The 25775-nt window shown below is 38.2% G+C and overlaps 1 protein-coding gene across 1 annotated transcript; it reads right to left on the bottom strand.

Moving 5' to 3' along the window:
• Positions 1–1288: 1288 nt before the first annotated feature.
• LOC131068271 (histone chaperone RTT106) lies at positions 1289–2295 on the bottom strand. The gene is made up of 2 exons (XM_058003447.2): positions 2112–2295; positions 1289–2016 (listed from the first exon to the last, which is right to left on the bottom strand). The coding sequence occupies exon 2, from the start codon at positions 2005–2007 to the stop codon at positions 1426–1428; it is 582 nt and encodes a 193-aa protein (XP_057859430.1). The 5' UTR covers positions 2008–2016; positions 2112–2295; the 3' UTR covers positions 1289–1425.
• Positions 2296–25775: the final 23480 nt, after the last annotated feature.

The following is a 25775-nucleotide window of genomic DNA, read 5'->3' as shown; positions in this document are numbered from 1 at the left end:
AATTTTTCAGATATGTTTTCTAACAATTGTCATCTAGTAACCGGTATTCTAAGGCTTTACTCTTAACATATTTCTTCAAGTCGCTGTTTTGTTTTCTCAATCTCAAGTTCTAAGTAAAGAGAAATCGTAAAGTTATGAATCAGCTTCAGCACATCAAGGAGCAAGTTTGGAAGTTTCAGCTTGACAACAAACTTGGACACTTTTGTTGAGGGTTCCTTTTTGGTGTATCTTTGTATGTTTTGTTCATATTCCTAGATGCTCTTTGTAACTAGAATGTTGAAATATGTAATGAGGTTGAACTATTAGAGTGTTAATTTATATTTTTTGGCAGCCTTATGGTTGCTTTATTTGATGTAATCTTTTGCATTGATTGAATATAAAAAATTTTAAAAAAGATTTGTATTTGTTGTTTCTGAGATGTAAGTAAACTTCATTTAATTATATGAATAGGCATTATTAACAATAACAAATTTTTAGTCACACTTATTAATACAATATTGCTAAAAGCATTGGACACTATAACAACCATGGAACATGTTTAATTACTGGTTCCTCTCACTACCATGATTTTAATTTTTTAACATAATCTTTGTGGTTGAATTTTACAAATGTTGATTTAATATAAGCGTTTGATTGATTTGGGTTTTCTGTGTCAAGTATGGTTTGATGACCTATCAGGATCAGTAGTAAAAGCTTCTTGACATAAAAATTCTGAAGATCATAAGCTTTTGGATTATAAAAATTCATAAAGTAAAGAAGCATGTAAGTTAAATGATTTTTTCAATTATAACTACATTTGCAATATAAAAGATCAAATCTTAAACAATTTTGATAAATAACCATTGACATTATACATAAAATATTAACAAGATACACTCTAAAATGGATGAAATATAGAAATTATAACCTCCTTTCAAACAGCTCTATAAGACATTGTGGAAGAGATACCTTGTAAAACCTAAAACCTCAATAGATGTTGAAAAAACTAATAACTAATATGAAAGAACCCAGTCCACTCTTATCTGATAAAGGGTAGCCAGAGACGAGAGGTTAACAGTGACATTCCACTCTAAATTGAGGCAAATCTTTGTTTTGGGAGTTAATAAATAGAAGTTACAAAACTTAATATATTTAAAGTTCATACAAACCTCAGCCTCAGTGCGACCTTGCCCAAAAAAAAATCTACCCAGACCTGAATATGAACCTGCGGATTACTCATACTGAAAACAGATCGAATGAAAACTAAACACTAAATCATATAAATTAGAACCATTAAAAAGAAGAGTAGTTACTAGAGTAATTATTCGATTCTATTCCATTCCAAATTCCATCATACAAAATGCAGAATGGAGAGCTTTAAAACTCTCCAAAAGGTACAGAAATAGAAACATAAAAACCCCAAAACTGTTTTCCATTCCCCGCACTTTAATCTTTTTTTCCTTCGTCGTCATGCTTGGAACCAGATCCTTCGATACCCTGCAATGCCTCTTCTTCGTTAACCAGGTCCGCCATGTCTTCGTCCTCGTCCTCCTCATCCTCATCATCGTCATCCTCTTCCTCGTCTTCCTCAGGGTCGTAGTTTTCCTCGTCGCTGGAATCCCAGTAGGAGCAGGGCATCAAGGGTTCGCTGAGAAATTCTTCCGACCCCAACTCTTTCAACTCGTGAAAAGCAAGAGATTTCTTCACCACGAACTCGACACGCTCCCCGGTAGGATCCTGACAGCTCTGCACGCTTTTCAGGCGATCTTTGAGGGATAGGGTTTTCGTCTTCCCAATCTCACGCACTTTTGGCAGCATTGAACGGTCCTCCTGTTCCAGGCCGTAAATAAAGTCTGCAATGGCGGCGCTGTAAGCCTGCTCTTCTGTCGGATGGACACCGCGAACAGAAACCCTTGAGGTGCCTCCCTCGCTCTCTGTCTGTCTAATCACCACAAACACAGCCTTGGGATCTTCCGAAGGAACAATGGGCTTCCTTGCCCGAGGCCGGTTGCTGGCGCGAAATGCCATTTTCAAACCCTGTTATCAACAGAAACCCTTAAAACTATTAAAAAAAACGATACAAGAGAAATAAAAAGCAGAAATCTACGGTATCCCGAGGCAATCGTTTTGACCTGGTTTGGCTTCTGGTAGAAATTTGGCGCAAGAATGGCAGGTATTCCAGAGTGGATGCCGTGAAGCGTAGGAGGGAGGAAAATGCAGAGACAGAAAATGGGGAATGGGCAAAACACTAGTTATAACTTGAAAAGTTTCCCGCCCAGTTAATCGCCACGCCTCATTCGGTGTTTGTAGTGTGGTTTTATATTTATATAGGTGTGCGGGTGATTAGGTATTATAGGTTAGGGTATTCAATTCACCTTAAGGGCACTAAAAGGGTGGGTCGTTGGAGTTTTCTCTATCCTGTCTTATGCTTATTTTTTTTATATTGTATACATTTTAATGGAAAATTATTTTGAAAATATTATGTACATTATTAAATATTATTATTTTATTTTATTTTATTGTGTAGAGAGAGTTCTATAATGTTGAGATTTGTGTTCCCATTTCTATATAAGTCATATAATATATTTAGTTGATATATTATGTCAATTTATCAACTTTCTATATAGTTAGTGCATTTATCTTCAACTATAGAATTTGAGATTGAAAATCCCTTCGTTGGACTTGAAAAACATTTTATGCGAAGATTGCATTTGTATTTCAAGTTTGTTGGATTTCAACATAGTTTAATAGTTTGCTATTGCAAAAGGGAGCTTTACATACAAAATTTATTCTAAATTTTTATATTCAAATGTATTGTTATAATTTTCTAATTTATTCAAACATTTTTCTATGCATTTCATGAATATAAATCAACTCTAACATTTTCGCAAAGTTTTATATTGTGTGTAAATATTGATTAATTTTCTGATTTATTTTATGTGAAATCACCACTACAAGTTTTAATGGTTTGTGTGGAGATCATTTTACAAGTCTTAGAATATATTTTATATTAAAAATTATTGAGGATATTTTATTTTTGAACATATTTACATAAAATCTATGTTTGAAACATTACACTTTGACAAGGGTGCATCTATATGAAGAGGAGTGATTTGATTATTCAAAAGGAAATAATGTATTGTAAGGTGTGCACCTAACAAAGGGAAAATGAACTTTCAAAGTTTGAATTAAGATTGCACTGATAGGTAACACTTAACAAGTGCCACATAGTGGCTAGTACTTGCCTTGCTTTTAATATAGTTTTAATAATAATTATGATTAAGAGAAAAGATGGAGTGAAGGAGGAGGAGACTAGGGCTTCGACCGAGGGAGTTCCAGGGTTTTCGACCACAGGATGATGGCTTTCAAGACTGAAGATTTGAAGATCGGGGAACACGACAAAACTTTACACAGCCACGCCCTGGAAAAAGACCTTGGCAAAATCCAAGCAAGGCTTGGGAGGATCAGGATAGGTTTTTTCATTCCCACAAGCAATGGGGGGGGGCAGTGGCAGCACGAGACTCCAAATATTTGAGAAAAGAGAGTCTCAGAGCCCAAGGGCATCGCAATAAGGAGTATGGCCTGAAAACAATATGGCAGCACTGCCAAGAGAAAGAATGGCGACCAAGAAGAAATGTTCAGAAGCCGAGGAAGTCCCCGGAACGTAAAGAGGGTACGAGAACGGAGAAAGTATCATTGATGATAGATAACAAAAGTTGGAACGCTCTGTGACCTTTTTTCGGGAGAGGGGATTATTTGTAAAATGTTTTGGGGATTGGCCGTCTGTGGGAAAGATGAAAGGATGGTGTACTGAAAATTGGAAATGCAAAATCGAACTCAAAACCCTTCCGAATGGGTTTTTCTTGGTAATCACAAAAGACAGTAAGGATAAGCAAGGAATTTTAAATAATGGACCCTTTTTCATGGGCGGAAGGGGTTTGTACATTAGGGACTGGGAACCTAACTTCAACCCAGTGCTGGCTCCGATTGAAGTGGTACCTGTCTGGCTCAGATTATATAACCTACCCAGAGAATACTGAAATGAGGAGTTCTTCCAAACTTTAGGTAACAAACTGGGTTTCTACAAAAGAGCGGATGAGGCTATTGAGTCCAAAGACTTTAGCATGTATGCACGAATATGCATTGGATGGAAACCCCATTACCCACTTCCAGAGCAAGTGGAGATCATAACAAATGCAGGACAATGGCTCCAAAAAATCGAGGTGGAGGAATCTAACGAAATCTGCAAGCATTGTAAAAAAGAAGGGCATTCAGAGGAAACTTGCTTAATAGGCCCTAAAGGGAAAACTGTGGAGACAACGATAGAAGATGAGGTGACCTATTATGCGAACAGGGATAGTACAAGAAAGGAGATGAGACCCAATGATAATATAATCCAAGTCGTGCAAAACCCTTTCGTGCAAGGGGAGGTCTCGACGACTCTCAATAACACCACCCAGGAGGTGGAAGAGACTATAACATAAGTTGCTCTTATCAACAAACATAGGGAGGCTGCAGGTTGGGTAGAAGATGCCATTGCAAGATTCGGGAAAGCAGTTGATATTCTAGATGAGGTTAACACTAGGGCGTTTCCCCTTGCAGAAACAGGAATCATTTTGGAGACTCTACAACACTTGAAGAAGAATAACGACTTGAGGTCTGATAAGGAGGAAACCAAAGACAATAAAGAATCTGATGGAGTCGATGAGGAAGATGAATGGGGATGGATGGATGAGGAAGACATTATGGAAAACATAACAATAGAGAAATCAAAACCTGTATGTAACAAGGTACGAATAGGGGAAAAGAAATCGAGAGGCAGAAAGTCAAATCAGTTCAAGATTGCAATGGTTGGTAGTGCCAAAGGCCAAAGTAAATTGATAGTAGGGAAGGGTGTCACCCTTCCTGAAGGACAATAAAAATCATAACCTGGAATGTCAGGGGTTGTAATGCCCTTGACAAACGTCGATTGATCAAACGAGGGTTGGATCAATTAAGGCCAGATGTAGTTTTCTTACAAGAGACAAAGATGAACACGGTGGAAGCGAAGGCACTCATGGGATCATGGAAGCAGTGGACGGGGGTCTTTGTGGAGTCGGAGGGAGCTTCAGGAGGTCTGGGTATCCTCTGGAATGCAAACAATCACAAGGTGGAGGAAGTATGTGCCTCCAATATGTGGCAGGTATGTAAGGTTCACTCCTACCCTCTAAATGTTGATTTCACATTAATCAATGTCTATGGACCATCAAAATCCAATCTACAAAGAAAATTTTGGAGCTCCCTGTCCTCCCTCATTCGAGATATGGAAGGAGGTGTTTTGATTATTGGGGGTGATTTCAATGCTATATTGGAATTGAGTGATAAATCGGGGGGCAAGGGAGGATTTTTTGTGAACCAAGTAAATTTTCAAAATTTTGTGACGAACAATGGACTTAGGCAAGTCAAATCTAAGGAAGGACAGTTCACATGGTCTAATAGAAGGATCTTAGGACAACATGTTGTAGAGAAGCTGGACCATTTTTTCTTGGGTGGTCCTTGGGTGGAAACCAATCTCCTTTTCGCCTCAAATATCCATCCAATGGCTGCTTCAGAACACCTGCCAGTTGAACTCACTATAGCCTTTGATGGCCCCCCCATCAGATGTCCTTTCAAATTTGAAAAAATGTGGTTGAGGGATAAAAGCCTGAGGGAATTAATTAATGAATGGTGGTCAGGGGCTCCAGAGATGTGTGGTACTAAGGCCTTTGTTTTTGTCAAGAAATTGCAGTTTATTAAGTCAAAAATTAAAGAATGGAACCGAATCAAGTTTGACAATATTTTTGCTAACAAAAGAGATCTGGAGGACTGACTAGTGCTCTTGCAAGAAGATATAATACAAAAGGGGATGACATCCAAGATGTTCTGGCAGGAGCGAGAACTCAAAGGACAATATAGTGAAGTGTTAGCTTGAGAGGAGATTTACAGGAGACAAAAGTCAAGAGAGTGCTGGCTATAGGAAGGGGATAGAAATACAAAAAAAAATCATAACTCGGTTAAGGCGAGAAGATCCCGGAACAAAACCACAACTATCCACAACAGGGAGAATGTCTTATTAGACAATGTGGAGGATATCAATAAAGAGGCGGTTGAGTTCTTTCTAGCATTACTATCTAAGGATAATGAACCCAATTTGGAGAACCAACAGAATGGTCTAAGTGTTAACCCGGAGCTGATAACAGCTGCGCAAAATCAGGCACTGATGAAACCTATTCAAGTTGAGGAGGTTCGAAATACGATTTTCAGTATGGAAGGTGATAAAGCGCCAGGGCCGGATGGTTTCCCGACCTTTTTATACCAAACTTTCTGGGAGATTGTAGGAAATGAGGTTTGGGTAGTAGTGAAGGAGTCACGAAGCAGGGCGAGTGTTGCAAAGGAGCTTAACTGCACACTTATCGCCCTTATACCCAAGGTGGAGCACCCTGCTAATTTCAATGAATTCAGACCAATTTCGTTGTGCAACACCATTTACAAAGTGATAACTAAAGTGATCTCAAATAGAATAAAACCTTTGTTGAGTCTTATTATCTCAAAAGAACAGAGCGGCTTTGTCCCAGGTAGGTCAATTGTGGAAGGAATAATAATTGCCCATGAGGCCATTCACACAGTCCGTCAGGCGAAAGTGGATTGAATGATGATTAAATTAGATATTAGAAAAGCATATGACATGGTGGATAGGGAATTTCTTCTCCGGGCCTTGTAGAGATCTGGCTTCTCCAAAGAATGGATTAGCTGGATACGGGCCTGTATAGGGGGGGTGTGGACTTCTATATTGGTCAATGGTAGCCCACAAGGCTTTTTTCAAACCACACGGGGGCTTAGACAAGGAGACCCATTATCGCCTTTTCTATTCATTATATTAGCAGAAGTCTTGGGAAGACTAATTCGATCACAGCAACAACGAGGAAGATGGCAATGAATTAAAATTGCGGAAGGGATGGAGCCAGTTACTCATCAGCAATTTGCGGATGATACCCTACTGTGTGGACAGTCTTCACTTCAAGAGGCCTGAGTGATTAGAAAGACAATAGATGATTTCTACAGAGCAAGTGGTCAGCAGGTTAACTGGACGAAATCGGAAGCTATTTTCTTTAATACAGAGATTGATAGACAACAAGTAATTTCAAATATCTTAGGGTACCCTTCCTGGAAAGTTTCTGGGCACCCCCTTATTTGGTGGGAAGAATAGCCCTACCCTATGGAACAACCTTATTGATGCTTGTGCAAACCGTCTTGAAGGTTGGAAGAGTAAATGGCTTACTCTTTCTGGATGGATCATGCTACTCAAAGCGGTCCTCTCTGCCCTCCCCATATTCTCCATGATAGCCCTAAAGATTCTGGAGAAAGTGATAAATTGTATAAACAGGGGGATGAGAAAAAATTTGTGGAATGATAAAGAAATAAATGACAAAATTTCTTTGGTCGCGTGGGATAAAGTCTATCAAGACAAACAGGCAGGGGGAGTAGGACTGAGAAACTGGAAACTTTTAAATGAAGCAATGGGGGCAAAAGTGATTTGGCAGATCTACGCTCATCCGAATCAGAAGTGGGTACAAGTTTTAAAACACAAGTACCTAGATCAGATGAGCAGGGAACGAATATTCACAATCACCTCCTTACCAAACGGCTCAACCATATGGAATTTTATTGCCTCGTGCAGACATGTCATCACAGAAAACATCACTTGGGAAATGAGTAATGGGACAATGGCCAATTTTTGGACAGACTCTTGGGAGGGGAGACCAACCCTTTCAGACAGACAAGATATTGAGAATATTAAACAGGTTACTAGAATCCAGTGGGGAGAAAAGGTAGGAGATTTTCTCTTGAAAAACAGGGTCCAGGGGGTAGATATGTGCAAATGGAAAGACGTAGAAACTCTTCCACTATCAGCAAATCAAAAAGAAATGTTAAAGGGGATCATGCAGGAGTACACCCCTATGTTGTCTACAAAGGAAGACACTTTGAGATGGTGTGGTTCAAAATTGGGCCAGTACTCGGTGAAGATTGGTTACAACATTCTTGACAAAACGGAAGAAAGAAAGGAATGGCCAATAAAACTTATGTGGAGCTCCCCAATTCTACCAAAAGTAGGAGTCTTCACATGGCTGGCTCTGAAATAGCGCATACTGACAGGGGAAAGATTGCGCAGATTGGGCTTCTTGGGCCCTTTCAGATGCATAATGTGCAAAAAGGCAGAGGAATCCCTGGATCATTTGCTTCTACAATGCGAGGAAGCGCAAATGGTATGGAGCTTCCTTTTAGGGAGGCTAGGATGGATGGCTCCTCTACCTAATACAGTCCTTGACCTTTTCTCCAGCTGTAATATACCGAGTCGTAGATCAATCTTTTCCAGTCTATGGCTAGTGGTGCCATCCCTTGTAGTATGGGAGATTTGGAAGGAAAGAAATAGAAGGATATTCCAAGAAAAAGAAGACTCAACAGAGAATTTGCTATTAAGAGTTGAAAGAGCGATAGCGGAATCAGTCTCAGCGGCAGCCAAAAACCATAATCTGGCAAAACATCCCTATACTAGTGAGGACAAAATCATTCAAGCCAATTGGCCACTTGTGAATTGCCAACCCGTTAATGGGTCCTTGAGGGTTAATCCCCCTTTAGAAAAAGAAGAGGTTAAATGGGATCCGCCAACTAAGGAGTGGATAAAAATAAACTTTGATGGGGCATCTAGAGGAAACCCGGGAACCTCAGGAGTGGGATTAGTCGCGAGAGATGATAAAGGGGTCATCCTTTTCAAGGGTGCACATAGATTGCAGGATGGAACAGATAACGAAGCAGAGGCACAAGCGGCACTAATGGCCACTGAATTGGCTATAAACATGAAAATACCAAAGCTGCACCTGGAAGGAGACTCCCAAGTGATTATCAACGCAATAGCGAAGGGTAACACCCCGTCATGGAAACTATCCCATTGGGTGGAGATCATTCGAGAAAAACTAAACTCCTTTGAGGATTTTTGGGTCTCCCATGTCAGGAGAGGTGTCAATGTAGTGGCGGACCTCCTCTCCAACATCGGATGTGACATGACAAGCCAAATGGCCAAGTGGTGGAAGGGAGATGGCAAAGTGTGGAAGTGGAATTAATGCAGTCCTAGAAGTATGAAAAAATCAATAATCACGCAAGACATCCCGTAAGGACAAGGACGCCCTTTCAAAAGTATTGCAATTAATGAGGCAGTTACCGAGTGTAGAGTATCTATTCGAGACAATGGCGGAGGACAGCAAATCTGCTATGAAATCATTTTCCATTTATATCATTGATTATGCATTTATGACCCGTCGCAAATGACGGCGGAGGAATTACCAATTTGGTTTATGAGCAATGTATTATCAAATAATCGGATTAATGTGAGTTTTTATGTCTTTTGCAGTGTAGTTTTTGGAGTTAACAAGTTTTGAGCAGGTTCAATGGAGGCAAATTTTACCCTAAGAACTGAGAAGAAATTGGTTCCTTTTCTGGGAACAGTGTCAGATAAAAGAATGCAAGAACTCTTCAAATACAAGGAAGAGAAACTATGGAGTGCAGCGCGTCTAATGCTGGGGGAGGAGTTGGTGCACATTCACTTTAGGTGCAAGACGAACATGGAGGTTTATTCCTTGATTATGGCTTGGGCATGTGAATTTGAACCAGAGGTGGAAAAAATTAAGCTCGCAATGACAAAGTTGATTGATGGGGACTATTTGATCAACCTTGAATCCATTTTGAGTGGGTGATCCCTCAGACTGGAATCCGCATTCGGGAAGGAGATGTCGAGGAGGAGATATTACCCTTTGTTCGCGGGCCCGAGAATCGAATAAAGGAGCAATGCAGAGAGAGAGCTCGCATAGGCTGGGAAGCCATGAAGCTCTGCGTCAAACTCATAAGAACAGATGAGGTACGGAAAGCCCTCAAGGTGGTGGCGCGCATGGAGGTGGGAAGAGAACTGCAAGACTGGTTTGAGGAAGGGCGGGCAGTCCAGTTTTTAGCAAGTCTAGAAGGAGACCCAGACTTTGGGAATTTGGATTGCATCCCGAAGATGAAGACCGAAGTAGCCAAAGGAAAAGCTCTGGCAGACATTGCATATGAGGAGGAGAAGCAGACGAACCAGAGCGATACCGACTGAGGGGATACAATGCTAAAAACTCATTTTTTGCTTTCTGCTAGTTGCTGGTTTAAAAAAACAAAACAATATTTTATGGATGACTGTAATATTTAGTGCAGAAATGCACAATACTGGTTTTATTCCCATTTTAGCTTGAACGCTCTTCATAGTAGGCTAGGACTGTTAGTTTTTTGGGCCGATGTTGAAATCTGTATGGCCTCGGATTATTGTAGCCTTTTTTTGGAAATCAATATAACAAAAAAAATTACCGATCAAAAAAAATAAATCATGATTTAATTTTAATAATGATTATATTTTAAAAATTATAATAATTAAGATAAAAAAAAAATTAAACATAATTATTTCATAATAATAAACAATTTATTAGAAAAAATAATATAAATTAAAGAAACCCTAATAAATTCTTAATTTCACAAAATAAAGTTAAATAATTGAAATAGTTTTAGATTTAAATCTACTTTAAAAACTAAAATATAATAAACAAAAATGTGTAAACAAAACTATATAAAAAATTTAAATATTAAGAAAAAATAAAATTAATAATAAATAACAATAGTCTTGATAGGTAATAATTTTATTAAGTCAAATTAATTAAATAAAAATATTAATAATTTTTTAAATTCATTGTAATTTAAATATAATAAAATATGTATAAAAGTATAATTAGTTTTAAACATGTTAATTCAATAAAAGAAAACTGTAATTAAAAACAACAAATCAATTTATTTTATTGTAACATAACATTTTTTTAATTTTATACAATTTGATACTTTTAATATTTGATTTGATTATATATTTATGTTATAATAATATATTATTAAAATAATATAACATTATAAAATTCTATATTTATTTTCCTATATAAAATATCTATAATACATATAGCAATAAAACTATATATTTCTGGCTATATAGTTGCCACCAAAACTAATTATTTTGGATTTCCTAAAAAGCCGCTTATAACAACTAAATTGTATTTAGCCAATAAGTGTACAGAAAAATAATTTTCGTAATTTATAATGTTAAAAATTGTACAATTAGACTTTGGTAAATAAAAAGATTGAAAAAATTAAAAGTTGAAATTTGTTTGTGATTGGTTCAAATTAATTTTTTTAATAACTAGTTAACTGGAAAAACAAAAAACTCATTACAATAGTATTGCCTAACGACAAGTACTAATAAGGGGAAGTTGAAGTCTAATTCAAGATCAAAAAGTTTGCCCAAGTATAATGGTAAATTGTGCAAAGGAATAAATGCACAAAATTTAAATGCACACTTGGAAAGGAATAAAGTTTAAATTCCAAAATTTCTACTATTAGATTTATTGGGTGTCTAAGTACCCATTCATTGAATCAATGGAGAATTAAAACAAAGGTGAACCTTCCATAAAATATAGTTGTAATATTTGTAGATGGAAATATGTAACAATGCCTAGAAAGGCCATTCAAATGCATAACTATGGCCACCAAATTAAGAATTGTATGTGGTAGGGACACATCATCTTTTTCCCTCAAATCCCACTTTGAAATATGCTTATATATATGAAAATGGCCTTGGGAGTTAGGGAATAATATACCCTTTCAGTTTCAATGGAGAATTAAAACAAAGGTGAACCTTCCATAAAATGTAATTATAATATTTGTAGTTGGACATGCTTTGTGTTTTAGCAGGGGTGATTAATTTCAAGTTTCTGATATGTTTCAAATTCAACCTTTTGATACTAATCAACTAATTTGTTTTACATGTGATCAACCTAACACATTTGTGCAGCATGCCCCTCAATAGTCCAAGACAAAAGTCCCTGACTACTAATGTATATGTTATAGAGCTCCAAATTTATGTGTTTGTAATTTATAGGTTATAAAACAATTCAATTTCTTTAATAGAAAGAACAATTTTTTTTTGTCTCTGGTGCACTTGCACATTTTCTCATCTTACCCAAGCTACAGTGTGTGTTGTTAGGATTTAGGTGCCATCAACCTTATAAATCCTTTATTTATTATTTTCCTAATATCTTTTCTATTTTTTTTCATCTGTAAAAGTTTTTAATATAAATATAGATAATAATAAAATATTACATATTCAATTTATAAAATTTGGCATAGCCATACCACAAACCAAACTATTGTAACACCTTGACCCATAAATAACATTGAACAAAAGGTGGCATATCCACACCATAATCTAAAAAACTATAACTCTCTATCCCTACCAACTACAATACCATTAAAATCATGTTCCAACTTTGAATATTAAAGCATACACAAGCTATAGCCATAAACGACAACCAACCCAAAAGAAACAACATATGCAATCCTTTACTAGTTCGAAGATTCTCCCCTTGGCCTTCCTTTGCTAAGCCAATATTATTCCTTCCTAAGATCTTTACATTTCTTTTTGTTCTTCTTCTTTTCTCGTCTCCCGATCTTGAAGTGCAACTTCTCTGTTTTTTAGATACTCTTTGATATGCCTCCAACCATCTTGTGCTTCACCTCTTCAAGCTTCTTGATCATCATTTGCACCCTACACCAAAAAGGGTCTTTGTGGGGGTTCAAAATCATAAGCATATACCCATTCTCCACTCTTGGTGATGAAACCTTCCCCAGAAAAGACCATAGTTAAGAGTGTGTTTAGTCACTCCTTCCATTTCTCCCTTACACACTCCCTCATTACCCATTTAACATCTTCCTTCATTCCCAATTCCAAACACCAAGCCAAAAAAATAGAAGCCGCATTCATATTTGTGCGAAATCTAAATGTTGATTTCATGCATGCTTCTCCCAAGAACGTGTTCACCATGCGCAAAAATTATGGATCCTTTATTTTGAAAATGTTGCACATTCTTTCCTTTGTGATCACTCCCTTAAATCCCCTTGTTGTTTCGTCGTGCCAAGGGAGAAGTTTGCTTCCATCTTAAATCTTCTGACCTTGTCGGCTACCCTCTCTCAATCGCACTTGCACATAACCAACTCAAATCCACAAAGTCTGAATGACTCGCAATAGGGAAGGGAATGCATCTTTGGAGATGGGTCTTTCGTCTTGAATACTTTGCCCATCTACGCCAGAAAAATCTACACTTGGGAACGTTGATTTGAAGTGCTTCAACAATCTTCTACAATGGCAACATCCTTGAGATGGCATGACTTTAGTAGAGTCAAATCCATCTGCTTGCCAATACCATCACATCCCACCCTACCTTGCACGTCCAACATCCTCTCCACCTAATTCCAAGGGTACATGGCATGGGTCTTCCCACCAACCAATTTTATCTATTCTATTCAAAACACAACCCTAATTTGAAGCCCTGTCTATGATCATATTGCCTTCTCTCTTGATGTGTGACATTTTGAAGTCTTGAAAATCATGAAGCTTCTTGATAATAACCGTTAACACAAAATTTTGCACCCTTGGTGATCAGGCTTGACCACCAACCTTGTGAAACATTGAATCAACCTCTCAAGTGTGGGACCTTGCGTTGTTGTGAGGTTGAATCTCCGAAGAAGGTTGACTTCCTCTTCAATTTGACTACAGAGTGTTGGACCAACCCAACACATGAAAATATAACCTATGATTTGACAGGGAAAAGGGAGAAACAAAAGGGTTGCAGGAAAGAAGGGAAAAGGGGTTTGCACCCAGATTGAAATAATGATCCACCCCTACCTATAACTACACAAAATATTAATGAAAACTACCCAAGGATGCACAAAATTCTATTCTACTTAGCCATCTAAGTGTGAGTGAAGGCTAGGAATCAACATGGTCACTTACGCTGCAGAAAACCAAAGGAGAAAGCATTCAAACAAAGAGGTAAACACTTCCATAGATTGCAAGAATCGAATAAAGGCAAGATAGATAATTTTATTGATGAAAGGGCAAGGCAAATTTACAGATGAAAAGAGACATAAGAATTATGCATGAGAAAAGAAGGGAGAGGATCCGAACTAAATGTTACAAAATTGTCTTTATAGTTCAGGCATAACTCAGATGGTTACATTGAGAAAACCCTAACCCTACCTGAGTTAGGTTACAAAAATATCAGAGGAGAGGGAGAGATCATATCCGAGATCTGATGGGGTTCTACATCTAGCTCTGGGAGCATCCTCTATCTCTAGAAGAGCGAAAAAAAACCCCTCAATGAAGTAATCCCTGCCAACAAGCATGGCTGAGCACACTTGCAAGGATAAAAAGTCTCTGTTCTACATTTAAGAGGGCATGGTGGCATTTGAAAACGGTCTGCAAGGTCGCATTTGAATTAATGACGAGAAAATCTAATGGTTGGAGGAAAATCGAATTAGATATGAGGCGTTGACCTGAGCAGGAAGAACGTCTCGACAGTCGGGTCGACAACAACCCGCCTGCAAAAGTTCAAATGCCAACGACCTTTGTGAATTCAAATGTTGACCGTTGATATGAGATATTTGCACGAGATCTCTCCATCTAGGCCTCCAACAGGCCCAATCAAAGATTAAAACATGGTTGTCGGATCGGGCCTTTATGATGATCTGACGATCGCAGATGGCTGACGTGGTACCCCGGGTCCACATCCTCTTCATTGTGTTGACTAATAAGTGGCCTTGCATCTTACCCCGCAACATCTGTACAAGTCCCTTTTACCTCACGGGACAAGACTTTTCTTTATTTTTTCATGTTCTGCTTATCCTGCGACCCTTTTGTGTCCTCGAATTTACCCCACGGGATAAGCAAAATGCTTTGATTTTGCTTTTCTTTTGTTATCTCGCGCCATTGCTTTATGCCCGTCTTTGCCCCATGGGATAAGAATTTCGTTTTGATTTTGCTTTACTTTTGTTATCCCTCGGGACCACTTGTGTCTTTGTTTCCTCCTGCGGGATAAGAGTCTCTTTGATTTACTCTTGTTTCCTTATCCCATGAGGCCTTTGATGCCTTTTCTCAACCTCGCGGGATAAGATTTCTCAATGTTATTCCAACCCCACGGGATAAGGGGAAAGCCTCATTTGCTTTTGACTTTCCTTATACAGCGACATCACGTTGTGCTCCCCTCGACCCCGCAGGATAAGATAAAACACATCGTTTATTTTCAAACCTCTTATCCCACGAGATGTCACCTTTGTCTTTGAACCTTTGCAGGACAAGGGGGAAGCCTGCTACCACCTTTGTATATCTTATCATATCCCTGTGTCCATGTTGTTCTCGTTGACTGGGGCTTACCACACCGGTCAATAACATGCCATGCCTCTGTAGTCAATAACATGGTAGTCAATGACATGACTTGGTTATTGACATGAATTGATGATATAACAAATGAGGCATAAGGGTCAATAACAATCGTGTTATTAACACATCATATAACCCTCATATTATATGACTCTGCAAAACTATGAAGAAGCAACTAACTCTGCTGAGACCAATAACATGACATGTTATCGGTATTGACTAACACGAAATGTTAGTTACACTGAAATTCTGGATTTGAGCTCTGCTAAGATTCGACACAAAAAATGCCAACATTTCTGGTGATTCGGAGGGGGTGGCAAGCCTTCTTGGCACATTGATTAGTAGCCTTATGAAGTCCATTGGGCACAGAGTCAAAATTTGAAGCAAAAAAGATAATCTTTGCCCCTGCAAAAGTCAAAATTTTGCCATTATGAAGAATAGCATGTGCACACGCACTTCTTGGAAAGCTAAAAAACTGAAAGAACCTAAGCTAATATGTACACTACCTCACAATGAAGGGGATAAACAAAGCCATTCACTGGTTTGTCAAAGTAGCTATCTTTCCTGACTAATGCTTGATACTCTTCATGTCTGTGGAAAACCAGCCAGGAAAAGAAAATTGAAAGGCATCCAACAGGCTGCTGGAATACCTCCCAAAACCTGAGAGCAAAGAAACTCACCCATGACTGAATTTTATCCTTCAGAGGTGGATGGGTGGAAAGAACTTGCTCCTCTTCATGATGCTCAACTTCATGCTCAGAAATAAGCATGACAAGGGGTGAATTACAGGTCTGAGCCAAATGTCTAATAAGGCATCCCCTTGAAGGAGATAAACTTAGGCCATCACTATTGACCTGCCCTTTGCTTTGTTGATTTGACAACAAAATAGGCACCTCTGAGATATGCCCCTGCTCTTCAAGATTTATTGCCTCTATTGTCAATGTAAGATATTCCTCCTGCTCCTCTTGATTCAACTTACTAGAAGTTGTTAGCTCAGTGTCAAAACTTGAGCAAAACCCCTCTAGATCATCCCAAAAAGAATCATCCTCTGACTTCCTGACCCCTGGCCCGGTCTCATGTTGTTTCTTAGATGTAGGCACATCCTTCTCCTTAAGGGAGGAGGGGAGCTATTCCTGAAATGAGGAAACAGACTCCTCCTCACTGGTATCCTCTGCCTCCTGTCGGTTTGTAAAAACAAAATCTCTCTGCACCATTAAGGCTTGAGAGGCATCCCCATTTCTACAAGCAACTAGATTAACATGATTGGACTGCATAGGAACAAGTTCTCCTTAGGTGCTTTCACTTGCAAGATTTAGGCTATCCAAAGGCCTAGGGCCCATCCATTGGTTTTGTCCTGCAAAACTAGATCTTTGAATCTCTATGAATGATGGAGGAGGTGTAGGTGCAAGCATTCGACCTGTAGATGTCACTAGTATAGGGGCCAAAGCAGGCTATTATGCAGGAACAAGGGCATTGAGGGCCTAGGAGCTAACTTTCCAACCTGTATTAAGCACCTTTCTGCTTTGATGGCAACGTCATAAGCTCTTGGAAGGTTATCCCCTCCCAATGATTGTATCATCACAACTATATCACTATTTAGAGCCCTAAGGAATTATAAGAAGGCACAGTTGGAAGATGGCCTGACCAAAGTAGGGATCCTATCCCAAGTCTTCTGGAACCTGTAGTTGAAGTCTACCATGAATTCATATGGGACTCTCTTGATAGTTACTAGTTGTTCAATCAATGACAAAGAGTCACTCTTGTCCTCAAAACTCTTGCACAATCCCTCCCCTAATTCATCCCATCTATGGATTGAACCAAATGGCAGACCCCTAAACCACTGTAGGGCTTTTGCCTTGAAAGAGGAGGCAAGATGCCTCATTGCTATGTTATCCTCTATGATGTCAAAGATAGAGCAGATACCTGCTACATCTTGAATGTGCTCAGCTGGGGTGACAGAGGTTTCCCCAATAAAAAAAGGTACAACCTTAAAGGCTGCAACTGGGATGTCATTCTTTTGGGCTAGAGCTAAGGGGCTGCCACCATTAAAGGTGACAAAAACATGCTTTCTAAGGATACCCATATTTTTATGCTACTCCCTCTACTTCTAGAATCTAAAAGTTCATATTATCAAAGAAAAAAAAAACCTCTAGAAGGAGCTCCTGTTTGGTTCTTTGATGTGAAATGGTTGTTGGTCCTGAAAAAGAGCCTGGACTAATCCTCAGAGTCGCCAGGTGCTAATGTGATTGCCTCCAAAGGCAAGATACTAAAGAACACACCAAGTCTTTAGATGTTTAGAGCGTTGAACTGCTTCACTAATAAATTTGTTGTAGAGTCACCAGGTGTTGGGTGTTGCCTCCAAAGGATGAATTTACTAATGGACACACCAACCATCAACAAAATGATCAAAATCTTGAACAAGAGCTAGTTCAAACTGTCCCATCGGGCATGGTAAAAACTATTAACACAAAAGTTTGCACCCTTGGTGATCAGGCTTGACCACCAACCTTGTGAAATATTGAATCAACCTCTCAAGTGTGGGAGCTTGTGCTATTGTGAGGTTGAATCTCTGGAGAAGACCGACTTCCTCTTCAATCTAATTGTAGAGCGTTGGACCAACCCAACATATGAAAATCTAACCTATGATTTGACAGGGAAAAGGGAGAAAGAGAAGGGTCGCGGGAAAGAAGGGAAAAGGGGTTTGCACCCAGATTGAAATAATGATCCACCCCTACCTATAACTACACAAAACATTAATGAAAATTGCCCCAAGGATGCACAAAATTCTATTCTACTTATCCATCTAAGTGTGAGTGAAGGCTAGTAATCAACACGGTCACTTGCACTGCAGAAAACCAAAGGAGAAAGCATTCAAATAAAGAGGTAAACACTTACACAGATTACAAGAATTGAATAAAGGTAAGAAAGATAATTTTATTGATGAAAGGGCAAGGCAAATTTACAGATGTAGAGAGACATAAGAATCCTGCATGAGAAAAGAAGGGAGAGGATCTGAACTAAATGTTACAAAATTGTCTTTATAGTTCAGGCATAACTCAGATAGTTACATTGAGAAAACCCTAACCTCACCTGGGTTAGGTTACAAAAATATCAGAGGAGAGGGAGAGATCAGATCTGAGATTTGATGGCATGCTACAGCTAGCTCTAGGAGCGTCCTCTTCCTTTGGAAGAGCAAAAAAAATCCCCTCGACAAAGTAATCCCAGCCAACAATCATGGTTGAGCACATTTGTAGGGACCAAAAGTCCCTGTTCTGTATTAAATAGGGCATGGTGGTGTCTGAAAATGGTCTACAGGGTCACGCCTGAAGTAATGACGAGCAAATCTGGTGGTTGGAGGGTGATCGAATCAGATATGAGGCATCGACTTTAGCAGGAAGAACGTCTCGACAGTCGGGTCGACAACAACCTGCCTGCAAAAGTTAAAATGCCAATGGCCTCCATGAATTCAAATGTTGATCATTGATCTGAGAGATTCACACGAAGATGTACGCATGAGACCTCTCCATCTAGGCCTCTAGCGGGCCCAATCGAAGATTAAAACATGGTCGTCGAATCGGGCCTTTATGATGATTCGACGACCGTAGATGGTTGGCATGGCACCTTGGATCCACATCCTCTTCACTGTATTGAATGCTAAATGGCCTTGCATCTTACCCTGCAGCATCTCTACGAGTCCCTTTTACCTTGCAAGATAAGACTTTTCTTTGTTTTTTCATGTTCTGCTTATCCCGCGACCCTTTTGTGTCCCCGAATTTACCCCGCGGGATAAGCAAAATGCTTTGATTCTACTTTGCTTTTATTATCCCGCACCATTTCTTTGTGCCCATCTTTGCCCCATGAGATAAGAATTTCACCTTGATTATGCTTTCCTTTTGTTATCCCGCGGGACCACTTGGGTCTTTGTTTCCTCCCGCGGGATAAGAGTCTCTTTGATTTACTCTTGTTTCCTTACCCTGCGGGGCCTTTGATGCCTTTTCTCAACCTCGTGGGATAATATTTCTCCTTGTTATTCCAAACCCATGGAATAAGGGTAAAGCCTTGTTCGATTTTGGCTTTCCTTATCCCGTGGCATCACGTTGTGCTTCCCTCGACCTCGCGGGATAAGAGAAAACACATTGTCTTTTCTCAAACCTCTTATCCTACGAGATGTCGCCTTTGTCTTTAAACCTTAGCGGGATAAGGGGAAAGCCTTCTGCCACCTTTGCATTTCATATCTCGCAGGACCTTATCCCTATGTCCATGTTGTTCTCCTTGGCTGGGGCGCACTACACCGATCAATAACATGCCATGCCTTTGCGGTCAATAACATGACTCAGTCAATTGCACAACCCGGTTATTGAAAGGAACTATTGATATAACAAATAAGGAACATGGGTCAATAACAATCATGTTATTGACACATCATATAACCCTCGTGTTATATGACTCTGCTAAACTATGAAGAAGCAACTAACTCTGTTGAGACCGATAACATGACATGTTATCGATATTGACTAACATAAAATGTTAATTACACAAAAATCCTGGATCTGAACTCTGCAAGGATTTGGCACAAAAATTTCCAACAATAAACTTGATGAATTTGTTAAGTTTGCTATTTTGGCCCTATCCCAATGAGATTGCATTAACTATAATATGTGAATCTCCTTCTAAGTGTAGTTTTGAGACTTATAGTCGACTGGCTAGCATAATTGAGAGGAGAGCTACTTGCGCTTTTACTTCATTATTTGTGTCATCCTTTAGTTTTTGAGCACCAATTGCTAAGATGACATTGTATTCATTCCTTGCAACACATCTGACACTCGAGGGTCTAGGATCACCTTTTGATGCTTCATCAAAATTAATTTTAATCCATCCTTGATCTGTTTTTTGTGACACGACTTCTTTATTAGCCCTTAGATTATGATCAACCCTTTGAAGCTCATTAATAGGCTGAAGCATCTTTTGTAATTTACCCATAAGAGGTTAAATCATTTAACCAACAGTTAAAAGAGACCATGTAGAGGCAAAGATACTTTTATTGTTTGTCTTCAGGTGAAAGGACAAAATAGGTAGATGAACCCTTTTGAAAGATTCTAGTTTAGGTGGTTGGAAACTTGTAAAGGGTTTTAAGAGCATCTATGATGGTTATGACATAATCTATGACAATATTTATGACAAAATCCTTACACAGGTGCACATGCATGAGAGATGCCTAATGATAGTCGTGATAACATCTATAAGAGGCTATTTTGGGAGATGGGTGTGATTTTTTCTAGGTGGTTTTTCTAGTCATTTTTTGGTGATACCATAGTGTTATTCATCCTCACAAACTCCTATATATTAGTGCCTTGAGCTAGCGTTCTTAATTCAATCTTGTTTGATTTGCAAGGTAACATAGTGTTGTTGGGTTTTATAGAGGTCTATAGAGAAGTATATTGTTTTTGTAATATTCATTTGATTATTAATATACTTTCCTTGCTTTTTGTGTTGGAGTTTTTTCCCGAAAGGGTTTCTCCCCGCAAATCTGGTGTTTCACGTGTAATGATTTTCTTGTTCTTGTTTTAATTGTATAATCTCTTTGATGAGGATTAATCTTAGTTTAAGATTTGCAATAAAATTCATTTAGCGTTCATAATGCAAGCTTTCTTCACCTTATTTTATAACATTTGGTATTAAAGCTAACAATTTTGTTGAGGAAGGGACGTCTTTCTCTATAAGTGTGAAGGTTTTTTTTTGCTGCAGTGGGAGCTTTTGTTTCGTAGGTTTTTTGCAGATTTGAGAAAGGTTGTATACCATGGTCTCCACCTCTTGTTAAGATGTTGAGAAATTCAGTGGCACTGGTTATGAGATGTGAAAGTTGAAAGTTGAGGATCTCTTAGAAGAGAGAGAGACCAATGGTTACTAGTTTCAAAAGAAAAGAAACTAGAGGATTCACCCCTAAGAAAAGATGAGTGGAAAAAGTTAGACAAGAAGGCACGAGGAACCATTTGGTTGTCTTTCTGACTCTGTCCTCCTAAACATCTCTATAGAAGACAATGGATACAAGCTATGGAGGAAAATAGGTGATATCTGTTAAACTAAGAGTTTGCCTACTAGCTTTATTTGAAAAGATGTTTGTATTCTTTGAAAATGAGGGATGGTGATTGTATTGTTAAACATTTGAATGCTTTTAATTTGATTTTAAGTCAACTTGCATCAATAGATTTTAGTATTTATGATGAAGATGAGGCGTCCTAAAATTGCACCCCTTTGCAATTTTGACCGCATTTGGGGCCCTTGCCTTAGTGTTCTCATCTTCATGCTTGATCGGGACCCATTTATGCCTCTTCCATGCAATAAACTTCATATTTTCACTTTGTGCCTTGCTGGGACCCCTTACCCTGGCCCAATTTGGGGTAGGACCAGGGTGTGGTGCCCTGGTCCTCCCTAATTGGGACCCAAATCAAACCCTAGGCTCTATCTCAAATTTGAGCGAGATTTGCTTCTTCATGTCGGCCTATGTCAAAAAATTAATAAGTTTGATGACAGACAAGTATATAAGGAGGTATTCCCCTCTCATTTGGACATAAGATGATAACATACACAAGGAGCATAAGGTGATAAGGCAAGGAGAACTACAATCAAGCATTCAAGCATTGAAGCAATCATCATCAAGCATTTCTAGGGGTCTTCAAGGCTGCATATTCTTCATCTATCTATTGTGGAGCAACTTTACATTATTCATTGGCAAGCATCTCTGTGTGTTAGGGTTTTGTCATGTTCATGTCGTTTCATACAACATTTGTGATTACATTCAAGAAGCGAAGCATCATCATCATCATTCATTGCAGATCTGAAAGTATACATTTCCATCATTTTATTTCAAGCATTTGTAATATTTCATTCAAGGTTGATTCCTCAATCGGGGTTTGACTTAGGTAAACCCCTATTCCCAACCTTTTCCCCTTCTTTCTGTGTGCAGGAAACAGGTGTGCAATTGTTCTTTTGGAATTAAGATTTATTTGCAGAGACGAAAAAACCATTTTCGACGCGCGAAAAATTCCAAGGACCAAGAGGCAGCACCACAGTCCCTGCTTTTTTGAGGCATTTTCACAGGGCAGATATGAATCAGCTCATATTACTCAGATCCAGGTGCACGATGAAATACCAAACCTATAGCTCAGTATTTTCTCATATTTGTCTTCAAATTCGATGCTTTATCCTAAATCAACATTTCAACTTACAAAAGAGGGAAAATCACATCATATTCAATCAATCCACTTACTTTTCAGTCCTTATCTGATTTGTAACTGAATCTAGTGGATTCCTCCCCTCTTTTGAATGTAAAGGAATCCCCCCCAAAGCGAAAATTGATTTGGTGATATCTCCTTCTATGTTGCAAATTGCCAAATAAAATTTTCTCCTTTACATAAGATAAATGTATTCTTCTACTTTCTCTTTGCTTGATTCTTGGGAAAATCTATTTGTTGCCATAAGTAGTGGTGGTGCAGAGCCTAAGATGGATAGTGTGATTCCCATACTTCTTTCAAAAGAGATGAGGAGAAATACCATGAATGATGGCTCCCAATATGCCTTGCATGTTCGAGGAAAGCCTAAGGGAAAAGCGCCTCAAGGGGATAAAAAGAAGGATAAGTCAAAAAGATGTTCTAAGACCCCGAAAAAGAGAATAGTGAAGTATTGGCATTGTGGTAAAAGAGGGCATGTGAAGGAGTGTATAAACAAGAAAAAGAGTATTGATGCTTCCACGGATAACTCCTTAGATGATGGTCATTTTGATGCTTTATTTATTTCAACTAACTCTCTTAGAAATGATGCCTGGCTAGTTGATTTGGGTGCTTCCTACCATATGACTCCTCGCAAGGAGTGGTTTTATGAGTATAAAGGATATGATGGAGGAGAATTTTTTCTTACTAATAACACCTCAATGAAGATTGTTGGCAAAGGAAAGGTAAATTTGTGTTTAACTGATGGGAATATTGTTTCCATTGATAATTTTTTACATATTTCAAATCTTGCAAGAAGTTTAATTTTAGTTTCCAAGTTAAATGATTCAGGAATGCATGTGACATTTGATAAGTCTAGTTGTAGATTGGTAAGGGGAAGTTTGGTAGTGGCTAAAAGGATCTCAGATAAGGACTTTGTTTAAGTTGTACGCTTCTACTTTTTGTAATTCATCTTTTGTAACTAAGAATAAAAATGCATTTATGTTGTGGCACCACAGATTGGGTCACATTGGTGAAAAGGGTCTTAAGATTACTCTAGATAAGAAACTAGATGAGGGGACTGTAATGGTGTAATTTGGAATTGGGATTTCACCAATTAAGATGATAAAACCACTAACTAAACAAAATACAATTACATTAAAAGGAGTATGAACTCAATAGATCCAACCTCAATTCTATTAAGAAGAGGGTTGGATGCAAACTAGAGTCCAATTTCCCTTTTGCTTGAGTTGAAAATAGATTTGAATTGTACAGTTGACTTTAGGTATAATAATGAGAATTTGAAGTGAAATAATGAAAAAAATATATTGTAGTATTCAAATAGAGTTGTAAACTAAGATCAGGGTAGAAGAAGAAGATCAAAACCTGTACCTAAAAATTTGGGAAAAATTGTCAAGAACAAGTAGTGGGGCGCCCTAGTCCTTCAACTGCAAACATAGGCAAGTTGGGTCTTTCCAAGAATGGAAAGACCCACTGAGTCCATTGGTGAAATATCTAAAAAAAATTCCGAGACCAAGGAAAAATTTTCCCTGGTCCTCCTCATTCGCCCTAGTCTTGAGAGGACTTTAAAATTTTTGCAAAAGCTAGTTTTGTTTATTTTTGTCTTCTCTGTCTTTTTTTGCTTTCACAACTCCCAAATCTATCACATTCAATAGGTGATGTAATGTTCTTAGGATATGTCCTCCACGTGTTGATGTGATGACATGATAAATAACATAAATCCATCATGAAATCATAATTGAAACATAATATGAAGATGCCTTGATTTAGTTTGATGCTCCTTGAATCATATCTACTTTTGAGGAAGAAGAATTGCTCTTGAATTGATGAGAATGTTAGCATGAGATGTCATGAAATCAACTAAGAAGGATGCCTTATATAGGGATTTCATAATTAAAATCACCATTAGGCTGAATTAGAATTGATATATTTTTGCACAGAGTAGGATTTGAATTAGATAGGACCGCCAAATTATCCTCTCAAAATTTAGGTAAAAAAGCTCGAGACTAGGTAGCTCGACGACTTGGTCCAATCAACTTTTTTCCAAATTTCAAGGGATGCGAGATAATGGGATTTTAATGCCAATTCTAGTTTGATGGCTCAAACCATAATGCATAGGTATGCAAAATATGCTTTGAGAGTTTAGATTAGGGTAATATTAAGGAAAAAACAAGATAAAATAATAAATGGCACACCTAGAATTAAGGGCCAAAACAAGAGTGTGATGATGTAATGAAGTGGAATAAGACCCATAATATTGAATTAAACATTAATTAATTATAATAAAGGTCCTATAATGCATAGAGGAAAGGGAAATACTAAAATATGTGCAAGGAGTGTGTAAAATTGGACACACTAATAAAGGTGTCCAATTTACAACACTACATTTAGCCCTCACTTTAGCAGAGTATGATCTTGCGGTCAATACTCATGGTAAAGTAGAAATGAAAAGGTAGAGCATCTGAGAGAAATAAAAACTAGGGATCGGATAATACTGAGGGATGGTCAATCCCCCAAGAATAGGATCCTATCAATCATGCAAGTAACCTTCAAATATAAACAAGAACAAACAACATTTGTACTAAAACTCAAAGCTCCAAGTCAATTAGTTGAAAAGACCTTGGTAATCAAAATGTCTCAACCATTAATATCATTCTCGACATGTTTTTACAAGAGCACAAGTGGACTTGTAGAAAGATCAAGAAAATACACCAATTGAAAGCATAAGAAACCATGACCCAACACTAGCAAAGTGTGTTATGCTATGGGTTCATGGGAGACAAAAAAGGAATATGGATTGCACGAGCTATAAAGTTGTGTTATGCTAGGTGATCTATGTAGGAGGGAAGAGTCAAAATAGTTTATCTATGTTTTTCTAGTTCCACTCATCTTTTTGCATATGTTCTTGTTTGGTTTTAGAAATTTGGCACCTTGTATAAGACTTTGTTTTGTCTAGTTTTGAGCATGCAACAACCTATACAAGACATGAAATGAAAATGAAAATGTGTCTAGTTATGGGAACATCTTGTATAAGACTTTGTTTTGTCTGGTTTTGAGAATATGCACCCCATATAAGACAAATATATGTCTGGTTTCACAAACATGTCGTATATGACTTTGTTTTGTTTAGTTTCAATAATGTGTACCTTGTATAAGATATATATAAATGTTGTGTCTAGTTTCGGGCATGAAGCGTCATGTATAAGACTCTGTTTTGTCTG

The sequence above is a fragment of the Cryptomeria japonica genome, chromosome 11, assembly GCF_030272615.1.
Source record: "Cryptomeria japonica chromosome 11, Sugi_1.0, whole genome shotgun sequence".
In the NCBI taxonomy this organism is placed as follows: domain Eukaryota; kingdom Viridiplantae; phylum Streptophyta; class Pinopsida; order Cupressales; family Cupressaceae; genus Cryptomeria; species Cryptomeria japonica.
Note: the sequence above shows the minus strand (reverse complement) of the source record. Positions and strands in the feature narration are given on the sequence as shown.